The sequence below is a fragment of the Bacillus rossius genome, chromosome 2 (assembly GCF_032445375.1).
Source record: "Bacillus rossius redtenbacheri isolate Brsri chromosome 2, Brsri_v3, whole genome shotgun sequence".
Lineage (NCBI taxonomy): Eukaryota > Metazoa > Arthropoda > Insecta > Phasmatodea > Bacillidae > Bacillus > Bacillus rossius.
Genome location: NC_086331.1, coordinates 116505776 through 116522627, shown reverse-complemented (window position 1 = coordinate 116522627; position 16852 = coordinate 116505776). Strand labels below are relative to the sequence as shown.

General features: G+C 40.0%; 2 protein-coding genes across 2 annotated transcripts in view; both read right to left on the bottom strand.

Moving 5' to 3' along the window:
* Positions 1-2658, bottom strand: part of LOC134529676 (inhibitor of growth protein 3) — a 43567-nt gene extending 40909 nt beyond the window's left edge. The window contains exon 1 of the mRNA XM_063364017.1: positions 2540-2658. Within this exon, the coding sequence (XP_063220087.1) occupies positions 2540-2567 (28 nt within the window). The 5' untranslated portion in view covers positions 2568-2658. The remainder of the gene's footprint in view (positions 1-2539) is intronic.
* Positions 2659-13314: 10656 nt separating this feature from the next.
* Positions 13315-15141, bottom strand: LOC134529667 (myb/SANT-like DNA-binding domain-containing protein 3). The gene is made up of 3 exons (XM_063363995.1): positions 14632-15141; positions 14131-14351; positions 13315-13984 (listed from the first exon to the last, which is right to left on the bottom strand). The coding sequence occupies exons 1-3, from the start codon at positions 14930-14932 to the stop codon at positions 13541-13543; spliced, it is 966 nt and encodes a 321-aa protein (XP_063220065.1). The 5' UTR covers positions 14933-15141; the 3' UTR covers positions 13315-13540.
* Positions 15142-16852: the final 1711 nt, after the last annotated feature.

Here is a 16852-nt window from a genome sequence, read left to right as displayed (position 1 = left end):
GGCTGTAATCAAAGATTTCTTAGGAAGACTGCAAAATTCAATAGTTATTATTTATCTGAATTGCATTATTACAACACTACCTACATTGACTAAAGTTCTCTAAACAAAAAATTAAAAAAAACACAGGTAAACAATGAATTTCGGCGATTGCAGGAATACATACACATTGTAATGTAAGCTGTAAACAGTTATTTTTTTCACAAACCAGGAGGAATTAAGAAACATTCCTTTCAGGGTTAATTCAGGAACAGGAATTCTGAAATATATGGAAAACATATATTCCTATTTTTTTGCGAATAACAATGAATGACTGCGGCGTAAAAGCATATGTAGCTACTTAATGTAATGTAAGATATAAAGATATAATTTTATCACAAACTAGTAGGAACTACGATACCATCCCTTCAGAGTAAATTTAGAGAAATGTAAACTGTGTGGAAACCACGTTTTCCAATTTTTTTCTTTTCATTCTAAAAAGCCGCTCTGTCAGAGTATTACCCATTTAATTAATAATTTTCAAATTGATTTTAACATTTTGGGTATCGTAAAGCATACTTATAGCCCTACCTATTCTAGTACACAAGATACCGTTCATGTAATATTTTGTGGTATTGTATTCTAATATAAAGTCCCACCTGGTTTAGGATATTTTGCGATACCACATTTTAAATGTTTATTATTTATTGTTTTTCACAATGTTTTATTAAACTTCTAACATATTATAAAGTATTCTTCTAACATACGGTATTGTAAAGTATTCTTCAGCCCTACCTTCCTATAAAACAAGATACCGAAAATATATTCATACCTACTCTAATTTAATTTTCTCAACAAAATTGTAGTGTAAAATAAGGATGTTAACCTTTCCCATCAAAAATGCCTAATTCCGTGCTTATACCATAAAAAAGTACAGGTCGTAATAACTTCAGCACAGTATTGTTGAAGACTTCATCAAATATCCCTACCATATCGCGATGTATTAAAACACACATAATTTTTTTCATTAGCTGACCTACCATAATAAAATATTTTGCTAACTGGTCAAGTTCTAACATTGTAAATTTTCCATGTATGATATAATAACATACCGAAATGGTGTTTTTTTTTCAGTACTACAGACATTCCTTGTTTTACCCTGAATACAGTGTTTTTAAATAGTTGGTTTTTAATAAATTACATTTATAGGTTACATAAGAAAGCCTGCGCATTGACGCGGCCGCCGTCACTTTGATCTTTGATTGCATTTCTGATTCTATAGTTCTCCATACATAAGAACGTGTATATATTGTACTTGGATTTTGTAATGCAGTGCAAGTTAAATAAAAATTTGAAAAATATGCAAGACCCTACTGTATATCTAAACGCAAGCATCAACCCTCAACAATGACGTTTTAAGTTAAATAGTATAGAGGCACAAAGCGCCGAATTGTTACATGCAATAGCACGCAACTTGACGTAACAAAGGAACTGTTATAACATATATCAAACATAGGATCCTGTGGTCGCTGATGCCCTCCATTGCCATACAACACTACCTCAACCGATCTCACCAGCACCACATTTAACAGATTGTAAGTCTCCTCTCATTTACCCCATCTCTTCATGGTAGGCTCTCCCACCACTTGCTTCAGTCCTGCACTCACCAATTGGGTTGTCCATCTCTGCTCCCTTTCCCCCATTCCCTCCAACCTCTACTCCACCACCACCCCTGGCATGTTTAGATTTCCAGCCACTATTACCCATCTATCTTCCCCCAACATAGCCAACCTATTCTATACCACCTGGATGGCTTCATCTCCTCACCCTACATGTCTACATACCGCCAGTAGCCTTATTTGTCTATCCCATCCTCGTATCCGAAACTCCTATTACTTCCACCTTTTCCCCCACCCATGCAAACTTTTCAATGAGTCCTTCCTGCACGAATACCATTTTCTGCTTTTATGCCCCTCCCCCCTAGCTTCCTGCCCATTGCATGTAGCCTCCACACTTTCTTCTTTCAGTTTCTGTCCCTTCCAAAATCTAAAAACTGAAACACTGAAGTTCCCCATCTCCAATTGTAATCTGAAATACCAAAAAAAAAAAAAAAAAAAAAAAAAAAAAAAAAAAAAAAAAAAAAAAAAAAAAAAAAAAAAAAAAAAAAACGGGGCTTTACGTTAAAAAATAATTAGGAAAACCTTAGAAAGGTAGTTACAGGATACATCAGCAATACCATTTTCACATTTTTAGAATTTTTTTTAGTGCAAAACCGCAATTTTCTGGTATTACCGGGTGAACCACTTGCAACAGTGCAATGCCGTGTAGTAGTATTCGATTATCAAAAAGAATGAGAAATCAAAAAACAATTTTCAGATTTTAATTTTTTCAGACGAGCACTTACACCAGAAAAATATCTCCAATTGATTAGTTTAGCATTAGATTAGCGTTTATCGTTTAGAGTCAAAAGTGTAGAGGAGAGTTAAACAAGTTTCATTGGCGTAAGCAATTTTAGAACATGCATTTAAATGCACAGCAAATAAAGTCTTAACCTAACACTTACTTTCTAAATAATCTTCTAAGTACAGCATTATAGACCCCTTTTTAAAAACTAATTCCAAATCTCTCGACACTAACAAAACCGCGTTTGGTTAACTTCTTAGATATAACGTAAACTAAAAGATTGGTATAGAACAAAATCTCACGTATATAAAACGTTGAAAGCGAACGCAGCACTCACGGTGCCTGGGAAATAAAACTAAATTCAATAAGGCAGCGAAATAATATCTGCTTGCTAGGCAACCGTTGTAAAATAAATATAACCCAGATTCAGTTCTTTTGGAATCATTTGGGACTTCCTTGCAACTTTCATTGTATTTAAAATTACAGCACATTGCAAGTCGAAAAAAAATACACAGTTCCAAATATTCCATATTTCCAAAACAAATTTTAATTGGATTTCGAAATTGCATAATTTGAGTGATACAAATCTATAGTTTTTGTTTCTTAACTTGTGGTTGATAAACAATTTGGACTTCTGAATTTTTACTACACACTGATACTGTATTTTCAATTCTACATTAATTCAGCATTTTAAGTTTGAAATCACCAAATATTAATTAATTTTTCCCCATTTTAGATTAAATATATTGGTGCACAAGCTAATGAAACAAATGCCCTGCCACCTTCAGTCGTGCTGACTGAAGCTGATGATGGTTCTAAGGGTATCAACTAACTTCATTTATAAACATTTAGTCTACAGATAGAGCACAGGTAGAGCTCGTTGATGATGGCGCGGCCTGACATTGCTACAGCAACCTGCGGGGTAGTTGGGGGTGGTTGTGTCGGGGGTAGCATGTCAGGGCGAGTGCGGACCATCACTACATCGGTGGCCTAGTGGGCCGCCAGAAAGTGCGGTGAAACCATGTGGTTGCACAACTTACCATGCCATTAGCCTTCTCTGAAGCTGCGAGCAGCGATGTCATCAATGGCAGCATGTTGGAGGTAGTACATGCCGACACTGAGTTGGCGGCCAACTGGCCAGTCTGAAAATGCGGTGGAGCGATGGTGGTGGAGCCCGATGTCGCATCAGCAACCTGCAGAGCAGCTGGAGGCAGCAGCATTGGGGGCGGCATGTCTTGATAGGTGCGAGCCATCACTATGTCAGCGGCCTTGTGAGACACTTGAAAGTGTGGCAGGTTGATGGCGAAATTGCATAAATTTACACCAGCAACCCAAGGAGTGGCTGGGGGTGGCGGCATCTGGGGCAGCATTTTTGGGCAGGTGTGTGCCATCACTAGATCAGCAGCCTAGTGGACATCCGTAAAGTAGACAGGTTAAATGTGATGCGGTCCGATGTCACACCAACAACATGCAGGACAGCTGAGGGTGGCAGCACTAGGAGTGGCATTAATAGGCAGGTGGGCTATCACTACATCAGTGGCCTGTTGGGCAAACAGAAAGTGTGGAGAAACCGGGTGTTCGCGACGCCACACCCGCCAGTAACCTTCTCAACACTTGGAGGTGATGGCCTCATATGCAGCAGCATGTCGATAGCGGTGTGTGTCACCACTGCACCAGGATCCTGCTGGCTTACCTGGCAGAGGATAAACGAACACACTCAACTACTTGTGCCATCTCACCTACATTCCAAATTACTCCAATCTCTGCAATATTTGAGGTTAGAAGAGAATACTTACCTTTTTAATCAGCTGTTTAGTAAACCCTCCAGTGTATGTAATGAATTAAATATTCAAACAATTTTATATTTCTGATATTATGTGCATTTGAAGTAATACTACAAATAGTATGTACTTTCAATTAGGTTTGAAATTTATTATATAAGAAATGTATCTTCCTGTTAATATGTTATAAGTTTCTCCACTTATGGCAAAGTGTATTGTTTGAGTGTTGAAGCAATTTTTTTTTTTAACCAGTACATATTAAATTATTGTAATTTACGGCAAAACTATGAAGTCCTCAGCATTTTACCAATTTGTATTTTCTTTTTAGAATCATCGACTTGACGCCAACCGCCGGTGCTCCCTCTGGTCCGCAAAGGTCGTTATGCCACAACACTTGCTCCTAAGTGCATCGAACACGCCCGAGCGTGATGACCGCGGAATGTGTGAAAGTGCGCCGCGACGAACACCAAAGCGACGTCAGCGCCCGGCCGGGTGTGGCAATGCGCCTAATTAATTGTATAATTAATTTGTCAAATTGAAACAACTAAATTAATAACAATTTAAAAGAGAATTCATGTAAGGGAAATTATGACTAATTGTCTTAAAAGCATATATTGTATAACTTGTCTTTAAGTCCAGAACTGGCCGGGTCGGTTTTCCCGCGTTCTACGTGGTTAGGCGCGAGGCCGCAGGGCGGTCTCGCGCTCAGTTACCATCGGGAGCTCGAAGGGGTCGGGCGCTCCGCGAACGTCGGGCCATCAACTTTCGTGCTTCATCTCCATATCAGCAATAGTGTAAGTCTTTTAAAATCCTTTAACTAGCTCGGCGCCGACCCCACCCCAGTCGCACGATATTTCGTGCGACTCGTAACTTATTAATTTTTAACCCGACAGGGAGTTTTCTCATATTCTACGTAATTCCATGTCCAGTTTAAGGACAGCGTATAGTGGTACGCAGTTTCGGCTTCACAGCCAGCTAATTGTTATTACCGTAGGCTCGTTGTAACGAGTGTTGAATGCTACTGACTAACTTTCGCCTTTTAATTTTCACCATCTTAAATGTGTAATTTGTAACGTGTGATTTAACTGAATAACTTTCAATTTCAAGAGATTTGCGTGTACGTCTCCAGCTGGCGTATCTACGTAATTTTAGAGACAGTAATATTTCGTCGCAGGCTAGATTGCAAACAATCCTGAACATAGGGATTTCTCTTCGTGTTTCCGTGTCAGCCTAAGTCGTAGCAACATAAGTTCCGCGACTATCCGCCAAATCCTTCATAGGGACGTGTACCCACCGTTTCAGCTTGTCGATATTACTTTGCAACCTATCGTGGTCGCGTGCGTCATTTACGTTCAGAGATACGCGTGTCACAGCGGTCCGACAACGGACGCGGCCAGTACCGGGACCAATAAGTGTATCAATACTGAATAAAGTGCAGTGTCCTGTAACTCGTTTACCAATCATTTACAAGGCGTCCTGGGTGGCCTGAACAGCCCAGGTAGGTTCCGAACCACGACGCGCTCCTGCCTGCAGCCACGAGGCCGAACCCCCGTTAAAACCCCTGAGATCTTTTCCAACGCTAATATTTAATTAAAAACATAAACAAGCAGCGGGAGTGGCGTCAGACTCTACATGAAAATGTTGAAATATTTAAATTTTTGTTGGTTTAAATTAAAGTTTATTTTTAGAACACTCTCAAAAACACAATCTCCTGCCATATAACTCACACACTTTTAAACCAAGACTGATTTTGGACTTAATAATCTGCCTTGTATTCAGCAGCATAGAAAAAGTAAGTAAAAAACATTTCAACAAGCATCTTCCCACCAAACAGAGCCGAAATAGATTCTTGGGACATGACCCCATCTCGGAAAATAGATATTCGGTGAAACAAAAACATTTTAAAACGGCTTAACTGTAAGTAAGTAACTGTAAGTTTCTCAGCATTTTACCACAAAGTAAGGGTTGTTTCACACACGACTTGCCTCAGATGTTGTTTCACAGACTTGATGCTGGCTTCCCACAGCCCATCAAAGTTGGGACTAAGGGTGGTATTCCAAGACATTTCAGTAAGGTAGCGAATATGCACTTCCTTGTTGGGCAACTGCCGTACCCTAACTCTCGGGTAATATTCCAAAACGTGTCCTAACTGAACCCCTGTATGGTATCAGATCGACAGCCGTTTTAATAAACGAGGACTTGTGCGAGGCTATAAACAGTTGTACTTTGTGGAATCCATCGTAATTTTAGCTTATTTTTTTTAAACTATGGAATTATAATGTGAAATAAAATATTTAATTTTGGTTGTACAAGAATAAACAATGAATTTTTGGCCGTATTTATGTTTGCTGTTTTTTAGGATATTTGGGGGGGAAATAATAATCGTAAAAGTTCCGTTAAAGTTCATTAAAAAGGAAAAAATATATATACAGTTATGGATCAAATCGGCAACAGATAGGACACCAAAAATCAGTGCCCTAAAAATAAGGGACTGGCCGTGTCCTATCGTGCACTTGGAATATGGTTAGGGTACAGGTCAGGGCCGTTTTATGAGAATGGGAGGCCTGGGGGAACAATTTTCCGAGGCCCCCTCCTTTTTTTATTGTAGTGATAATTTTCAGATATGAAAAACTCATATTTAACATATTTATGCAGGGAAAACAAAATAATGTATAACAACAAATTTTCTAGTTGAAATGTAGTAATATTTCATAGCCAACACCCACCCCCAATATTTCTCTGCTTCATTTACGAAAGTCTTAAATCGTTCTCAAATATTTACACAATTTTATGAGTTGCAGATCCCGACCAATCAAAATTACATATTTATTAAATCACTTTGCAATAAACTTCTTCCTTGCCTTTTTAGCAACAAACAAGTTAATGAGTCCATCAAATGAAATGCTGTTCACAAGATCATGTTCTGTAGAAATCACCGCTAACGAGTTTAATCTCTCTTGTGACATAGTAGATCGGAATTGATTCTTCAGAACTGACAGTTTTGAAAATGATCTTTCACTTTCACAGTTTGTGATTGGTAGTGTCAAATACAAGCGCAGTGCTATTGCTACATTTGGAAATACATCAATTATATCACTGTTATATAAGTGCTGCAAAACCTTTTGTGGAGTGAATGATGTAATGCTGTCTTCAACTTGTTGCTCTCTGAGAAATGATGATAAGTGTAATAATTCATTTGTAATAACAGGCTGCAGATTCTTTCTGTATTTTCTGACCAACTCAGTAGCACTAGATTTGAGTTCATCTTCACTTGCTGTAGTTAAGTTACAAAGAAACCCAAATGTTGAGGCAATATCTTTGTAGGAAGCAGCTCTCTTCTCCAGTTCCATGCGGAGCTTCTCAGCAATGCATAGAAATGTGGAAATTCTGAAATTCTCACGGGATGTTACAACAGTTGAAAGTTCGTCTTTTCCATCCAAAAACTTTTTATTTTTGGTAGATCTAGTATCTACAAAAGTTTGTAACACATGGTTGCATAGTTGTGTTGCTTTAACTTCAATTTCATAAAAATTATTTTGCAAATTGGAAACAAAATCTTTCAAAGAATTCATCAGTTGATGACCATCGAGTCCAGGCTTCTGTAGATGCTTGGTTACTGCACCGAATCTTCCATAATGTCGTATCAAAAAACGGCCATAAAAGCAAATTCTAAATATTGCATTTTCTTCATGAGGGAGTTCACTTCCATCCTTGTGACTTGCGTTTCATTTTTGTCGTTGAACATATCATTAAATGCACAGAAAATCTCATCATAATGAATGACGAGAGTTTTCAATGCATCTTCTCTGCTTGACCACCTTGTTTCAGACAAGCTCTTGACAGTGATTTTTGGCTTTCCACTATTTCCTGTGCTTTACGAAATAACTCCTTCAAAACTGACCACGTGTGAGTGGAAGCAGTGAAAAATGAGTACAGCTTTTCTAAAAACAGAAACAGTTTTGTTGCATGAATACATTTGACGTCGTCCGACCGAAGGCCACCCTAAAGCCCGACCTGCAACCGCCAGTATTCACCCCGCTAACGGAACGCGCCCCTAGCCATGGCCCACCCGAGTCAGGCGAGCCACCAACAACTAAGGTAGAACCCGGCCTCCCCCAAATAAACAGACCGTCACTTCAATCAACCACGTATAAAAACAAACACTAATTATTAAACTATATTACGTAGTAATTTAAAGTCGATTGACAGAAGTGCGACGTAGGAGTGCCCGGGCACTCACATGTGCAACTACATAAATACGCGTGTGAGTGTTCCCCTGGCGGCCTTCTGCCTGAATCAATCAATCAGACCTTATGACATAATTATTCAAACCTTGTGTTGCGTCATTAACCACACCAGAACAATCTGACGAGAAACGAACAGTCGCTGGTGTGACGTAAAAAATTCAAACACAATAATTCTTAAATATAATAACTTTCAATTCATAGAAGGGACAAATGACCTTAATTCAGCCTTTATAATTTATATAAGAATTTAACATCATTAAATTCTCTTATTAACTTATCAGATCAGAAATTAACGTAATGAGGTCAACCCTGGCGCGAGGGCCACCGAGTCTCGGCCGGACGCCATGACATGACGCCAGTACAGCGCGACTCGTGGACCGGGGCGGACGCACGTCCCACGGAGAGACATCATCCTTTGTCCACACCGAGTTCACTTCTGGTAACTATAGTCATTCTTCAAAACCTTTTTAATAATCTCTCCGTGTGTACCCGGTCCAGCTTTTCGGTCTAGGACCTAATCCGGCCGCATAAATATCACACCCCCCCCCCCCTGCACCACACTTGGTCCGCGGGGTAGGTGCATTATCCGGTACGGGCCGACTCCCGAGGACAGAACTTTTGTTAATCTCAGTCGCTCCGGCGCTGACACTCCCCGTAAGGGAACTCTTGAGCGAATTTAGCTGCGGTCCGCGCTCCACTGCCGTGGACGCGAGCACCGCCTCAATACGCAGATTTACGGGATTGGCCGCCTCCAATCACCCTCATCCCTCGTTGAGCAGCCAGGCTCAGAAACGCCTAGGGACACGATAATACGGAATAACTACTGACACTGTAACATTCTTTTGTAAACTTGTGCAACGCAACCTCGTGTAACATTCTTTTGTAAACTTGTGCAACGCAACCTCGTGTAACATTTCTTTTGTAAACTTGTGCAACGCACCTCGTGTAACATTTCTTTTGTAAACTTGTGCGACGCACCTCTCCACGTAACATTCGTGAGCTTATATAGCGCAACCTCGTGTAACATTCCTTTTGTAAACTTGTGCTACGGTAATTCAGTAACTCTCAGACTCAGTTGAGTGTAATTGTGTAATTTGTATCTTGTAACGTCACCTATTGTGCGACGTGGCGTGTAACCGACAACGTTACACCAGAGCCACTGTCGACTGAATAAATGACACACGTCATTTATTAACTCACTCCAGCGTACGCTTCTTTAAACCTGCTATCCCCAACCACCGCCGAGTAGGGAATCTCTCAGACCCACGTAACACCGCCGACGGTCCTAGTGGGCCACGCAGGGCAATCGACCCCACGACCCAACTACCGACTAGCACCAGAACTAGTCTGGCGCCCACCCGGACTCATTACATTCGCAACAGCCACTCCCGCTAGGAACCGCACCGGGACTCGAGCCCGAGACCCCGAACGACGGCACATTCACCAACGCTGTTTTTTCCTACTAAGTTTACTGAATGTGCTGCACATGGAACATACAGCACAGAGCTGTTTATTGATTTAATGTGCGCTTGTAGGCCCTCATATTTTCCTGACATGTTGGCTGCATTATCATAGCTCTGACCTCGGCAATCCTGGATATCATTGGTGTTGTCTTTTAGAGTACAGGGTACAACTTCACTTAAATTTCTTCCTGTGTGTCTGTAAATTGGAATGGAACACAAAAACCTTTCCTAAATGTTACCGTTAAGGCAGTATCTAAACACAAACGATAACTGATCTGTATGGGAAACATCAGGTGTAGAATCAACTATCAGTGAATAATATTTGGCCTGTCTAATCTCATTTAGCATGTGTTTCCGAACTTCATTGCCCATTAGCTCAATGAATTCTTCACATATATCAGAAGAAATATACGATACATGACCTTTTCCTTTGTTTCCATGTATCCTTAAATGTTCTTGTAAAAAAGGATCAAACTGAGCAAGGAGTTCCGAAATTCCTAGGTCATTACCATTACGAGGTGATCCAAGCATCTGATTATCACCACGAAAAGGAAGACCACGACTGCACAAAAATTTTACAACTGCCACTACTCTAACAAGAACATTCTTCCAGTAATTTGTCTCAGTCACATGTGCATCTAAATGTGATGAAATTGAAATTTTCTTATTTTTTCTTGAAACCCATTTTAAAGAACATGCTTTGTGTTCAATACTGTTTTCATGCTCCCTCAATTTTTCTTCTGTTTTCTTCCAATTAGAAAAATCATTTACAAATTTTGATAGTTTAAAATTACTGAAAAGTTTTCACGCAAAGCAAAACACATTTCCCGCACATTTAGAGTACAATAACCATTTTCTCTCCTGTCGCTCTCCATTTTCAAGAACTCTCACAAATGCAGATGATGTTAGTTGACGAGTACATTTTGGATATTGCCTAGCAGAAGCTGTGTAGTCTCCATCATTATTACAAAAAAAAGTCCGGCCCCTTATCAACACAATAACTAATCATTTCGTCAGTGATATTGCCAGGCCATGCCGCATGATCTTGCTGGATTTCTTCTATTAACACTGCACTATCAAACTCTACACTTCTTTCAGTCCTAGCACAGTTTCTAGAAGTTATGGGAATTTTTGGAGTTGTGTTAATGAGATTACAATTATCTATTTTAGTTACTTCTGTGTTTTCTTTAACTTTATCAGAGCTTGAAAGTGGTAAAGTCAAAGGCAACTTACCATCACAATCACATGGTTCTAGTGTTTGAGGAGGTTAATGGACCGGCGTCGATGTCGGTGACTAACTCAGTAGTTATAAATAACACCATACAAGTTACAGCACGGTGTGGTTTTATTGTGGAATCATGCTTAACAAAACTAAATAAATATCTAAATTTAAAGACAAGTTATTATTCCGCCAGATATAAAATGGGAATTCACTTTAAATAATGATATATTTTTTTGATAAAATTTGAGACCCCTTGAATGTGAGGCCCGGGGCAAATGTCCCTTTTGCCCCCCCCCCCCCCCCCCCCAGACGCGGCCCTGGTACAGGTATTGCATATTCAACACCTAAACCCTTATTGTTGTGTCTTGGAATACAGCCCTAAGAATGGTATTGAAATGCCACAATATGTTAATGACTGCCATTATGGGCCTGAACTTGAAATTATTTTCGACCTGGAACAGCTTTCTGTAGGTATTGCCGTCGGCCGGGGTCTTGGGCTCGAGTCCCACGGCGAGTCTAAGGGCCGGTTTCACCAAGCGAAATTATCTCGATAAAGTAATGAATTATCCAGATTAACTGAATATCCCATTTCACCACACCGAATATCTCGATCTTTTAGTGTTATCGAGATAAAATATTTTAACCACCGATTTTCGTGGTTAAAGTCTTATTATCGAGATAATATTGTAAAACGAAGTGACGAGAGGAGATTTTAAAAATTGTAATGGCTCGAGGCATGTACAATTTGATTTTTGAAGATGAAAGTGATGAAGAAGATGCCATTGTTCGTCGGCCACGATGGATGCGAGATAGAAGCGATTATTTTGAAATGTATGATGAAGAAGACTTTAAAATACATTTTCGCCTTTCAAAACAGTCGACTATGTTTGTTTTGGAACTTATAGAAAATCAACTACAGTTTCCCGAAAAGTAAGTTTATATTAATATTATTTCCTAATGTTAATTGTTTCTGTAGAATAATAAATATGTATATGAAATCATAGACAAGTAAAATAAAACTCATTTATACGAACATTACATTACAACCTTCAACATACTTTTTTCGTCTTTCACAGGAATATGTCAGTGTCGCCAATGAACCAACTGCTGGCTACACTTCGATTTTATGCTACAGGCTGTAACCAGCTAACCATTGGGGATTATGCTGGCTTTAGTAAACCCACAGCTCACCGAATAATACATAGGGTTAGCTCCGCAATTGCATCTCTTCGACCGCAGTTCATTAAATTCCCAGAGACGATGGAAGAACTGAATTTAGCACAAAGGGATTTCTATGCAATTGCTAAATTTCCCAGGGCTATTGGTGCTATGGATTGCACTCATGTAAAAATCCAGTCACCAGGTTGGTTTAAACACTGATTTTATGCTACCTTTTTATTAAACATTGCAATCCACATACAAGCTTGTTTTATGTTTGTTGCAGGTGGAAACAATGCAGAATTCTACCGTAACAGAAAAGGTTACTTCTCTGTGAATGTGCAAGTAATTTGTAATACAAAATTGGAAATTACAGATATTGTTGCACGATGGTCTGGTTCCTCACATGATAGTACCATATTCAACAATAGCAACAGAAGGGCATGTTTTGAGAGAGGGGAGTATGGTGATTCTGTACTACTTGTTGATGCGGGCTATGCTTGTAGGTCATATCTAATGCCTCCATTAGATAATCCCAGAAGTCCACAGGAACACCTATTTAATGAGTCGCAAATTAGGTCAAGAAATCCTGTAGAGCGAACATTCGGTTGCTGGAAGCGACGTTTCCCAGTCTTATCTTTAGGATTGAGAGTGTCATTAGAACATTCGTTTGCCATCATTGTAGCGACTGGGGTGCTGCATAATATCCTGCGACAAACTGGGGAAGAACTCCCTCCAGACGACCCTAACCTCAATCTCCACCTCCCTTGGCAACAGTTGCTTGAGGAAGGAAATGTACAGCAGAACAACGAAAATGCAAACAGAAGGCCCAGATATGACAGTGTCAGGCATTTACTGATTGAAAACTATTTCAGGAGGTAAATGAAATTTACATATACCTATAATTAAATACCTATATATGTGTGTGTGTTGTAATACTTATTTAAGATACGATTATTTATCACTCTGTGTATTTTCAGTTTGTTGTAGGTCATACTGATCTATATGTCACACAGAGATGCCATCAACTTGAAGATTTGCTGGTGAAAATAACTACATATAGCAAGATGTATGGAATATTTTAATACATTTGCATTGTACAACTGCTTAGATCATACAAAATAATGTGACATAAGCGAACATGTATTATCTTTTATATAATTCTTAACATTTGTACTTGAAACTGTTTGTTAATAGGCACAATGAATATCACTTTGTAAATATACATGTAATATATAACAATTATGTCATGATAGTTGAGCAAATGTTTAATACATAAGAACAATTAAATTACTGTAAATGTTCTAGTTCTTTCTTTATTTTCAAGATTTGTAAAGATAAAAGTTCAGTTTGCAGCTTTTCCTGCTTTACTTTTTCTCGTTCTTGTTGTAACCGCAGTTCCCAGATTTCTTTCATAACTTCTTTTTCCTCGATTGCATGTTTTTTTGCAAGTTCAATTAGTTCGATTTTTGCTGCATTGACAGCACTTACTTCTTTCACTTTGGTGGCCGGGGTTGGTCGCCGCTTGCTAGTAAAGGGAGATTGCACTGAAGCATTTCCCCTACTGCTAGGAGGCATTGCCTTCCCACTACTTGCACTGCATGAATCAGTAGTATTGGTCTGCACTGTGTTTGTGATAGCCGAGTTGTTATTGGAGTGTCGAAGGGCAGAACACACAGGACTGCTGAGCATGGCTGGAGTATAATGCGTCCAGTCGCCATTTGGAAGAGTTACCTGTGGAAAAATTAAATTTGAACATTATGTGAGAGAAATAAAGTTAACACAGTGCATAGGCTATAGCTATACATGATTAATAAGCATAACTATGCACAGTGACACATCCATTAGGTTTTCTCAAAATAAAGTGTAGGCCTACTAACTGTCTCTGCCGTCTCCACGAAAGAAACATCCACTTCTGCTCCGACATCCAGTTGAATGCTGTCATCCTCATCAGTAGGCCTATTTGATGCATCAAATGGTAATATTATTGCATCTGAATCTGAATCGAAGGGATTCTTGGCACCATCGATAGTCGGTTTGATTAGGCTCTGCACTCTCTCACAAATGGGATCCTTACTAACTGTTTTTGAAGGACCTCCACCTGAAAAAATACAGAATTAATTTAGTTATGTGGTGTATATTTCATATCCACTGGTGGTATAGTGCGAAGTGTCTTCTTGACAGTGCAAAGGTTATAGTTCTGATTCCAACTCCACCCAAGATACCTCTTTAATATATTACAATTAATTCAAGTAACTAAAAAAATTGTTATTGCACATGTTTACAATTCGTAAAATTGCATTATGGATAAAAATGCATACAATATTTATTGCTGTACCTAAATATAATGTACCAGGATATACAGACAAAAAATATATTACCTGTTCCAGTTAATACTTGAACTCGTTGATCAGCAGAAGTCTTTCGCGTGTGCTTTTTGAGATTCTCCCACACCGCTTTTAAATTTTCTGCAGTCCTGTGATGTTCTCCAGACATAAAATTGAAAGTATCTGCAAGTATTTGCCACTGCTTAATTTTTTGTTGCTGTGAAACACCATCTGTTTTTTTATTTTCAATGATATTGAAATGTTCAGTTACTAAATCTAAAAGAATGTATTTCTCCTGCTGCGATGTATTTTTATTTCTCTGCTTCTTTGACAAATTACAGCCTTGGCTCGCCATAGTAGCCTACGAAATTTCTAGCCAAACTTTGATAACGAAAGGTGTTTACAAACAGAAAATCGCGATAATTTCAGAAGATCGAGTTAAACTTATCTCGATTTTCTCAGAGAAAGATAATATGTGGTGAAACACATATAACTTTATCGAGATAGAAATGGAAGATTAACTTTTTATCTCGATAACATCATCGGGATTTTCAACTCGACTGGTGAAACCGGCCCTTAATCGGCAAGACAAACCGAGTCATGTACACGGTAAAATCACTACACTTTAATGAATACGCCACTTTGTATGAACAACACCGTGCAACACAAGTGCGACGTAAGAGTGCCCGGGTCACTTAGTTGTAGTTTTTTACTAAAACAGCTGTGAGTGCTCCCCTTGCGGCCTTCAGCCTGAATTCAATAGTGTAATATGTGACTTAACTAAAACCGCCCAAATTAGCATTTATCATTCGCCACTGGAGCAGTTATCAAGCAACAACAATCTCCAGTGTGACTCTGATAATTCAAACTTATTTTATACAAACTTATTACATGTCATTTCTAAAACATATATATATATTAAGTTAATCATTAAGTTTTATTGTGTAAATTTAGAGCCACTTACATTTTGTTATAAATATAATTTTTTACGAATAACGGAACTTTAGAAACTCTGGCGCGACAGGGAGCTTACCCCTCCCCTCGCGCCAGGGCCAGACGCCAGTACAGCGCGACTCGCGGACCGGGACGGACGCACGTCCCACGGGGAGCCATCATCTATTTGTCTTCACCGAACTTCCATCTGGTAACTATATTCAAACCCCGAAACCTTTTTTTAACTACTCCCCGTGTGTGCCCGGTCCTTTTCCGGTGAGGGCCTATCCCAGCCGCGTAAACTTAACACGCCCCGCACAATGCATTACGCATCGCCGTTCACGAATTACGGGATAAGCCGACTCTAATCAAACTCTCTCCCTCAACCGCGACTGGCGTGAGGATGTAACGTTAGTGACGGCGCGTCAGAGCGCCTAGTGTATAATTGACAGTGTACTTTATGTAGGGAAATCGTGTGACTGTAATTGCAGTGTAATTTGCCAGCATAATTAAACGTCCACTCCGCACACTCCGTGCGCGACGTGTAAACGACAGTGCAAAACCGTGTACGTTATTTCTGAGCCTCACCAACCCAGTTAGGGATCAGCGTCCTATGCTGTGCAGGGCCAGTGGGGCAACAAGTATTAGGGATCCCTAACATCATCACCACCACCACCGTTCCTAGTGGGCCACACAGGGGCTTTTGGACCTCACGACCCACCTCGTGGCTAACCACCGCATTAGCCTGGCGCCCTCCCGGACACGTTTCCCCGCAAGAAAACAGCCTTCCCGCTAGGGAAACTGCCGAGTCTCGAACACGAGAACCCGGGCGATGGCAAGCTCATACTTCTAACCAATGGGGTGGGTCGATCGGCCCCAGCGTGCTTCCCTAGACTCGGTGGCTGTATCTTAAGGGTGGTGTTAACTGCTAGTAGACAATGGTGACACTCCCTGTTCAGCATAAGGTGGCTGGTGCCTAACTACATATGAAATACACGCACTGGAACTGAAAACGTGTGGTACACGTATGTATTAACGGACATATTTGGGTACACGATATTGCACGACACTACTCTTGGTTGATAATTTGGACATAATTGATACACGATATTACACGACACTACTCTTGATTAATTATGATTGTCACTCCCTAAGGCAGTCCGTTGGAGGGGGGAGTTCGTTGGTTGCCCTGGAGTCGGCCACGCCCGTGAAGTGACTGACCTTAAGGCGGCCCTGTGGCCCGTGGCCTTAAGGCAGGAATTACGACGGCCGGGTTAAGCCCTGCACCGTAAAAACCGACCCGGGGTCGCGTGAGGAATTGACATTACAAAGGATTTGGTTC

Bases quoted from the DNA above. Each gene is read 5' to 3' on its own strand.
- LOC134529667 (XM_063363995.1), bottom strand. From the start codon at position 14,932: ATGGCGAGCCAAGGCTGTAATTTGTCAAAGAAGCAGAGAAATAAAAAT. The intron at 14,352-14,631 runs GTAATATATTTT...GTATTTTTTCAG, and splicing joins TCAAGTATTAACTGGAACAG to GTGGAGGTCCTTCAAAAACA. The intron at 13,985-14,130 runs GTTAGTAGGCCT...ATTTTTCCACAG, and splicing joins TCGTGGAGACGGCAGAGACA to GTAACTCTTCCAAATGGCGA.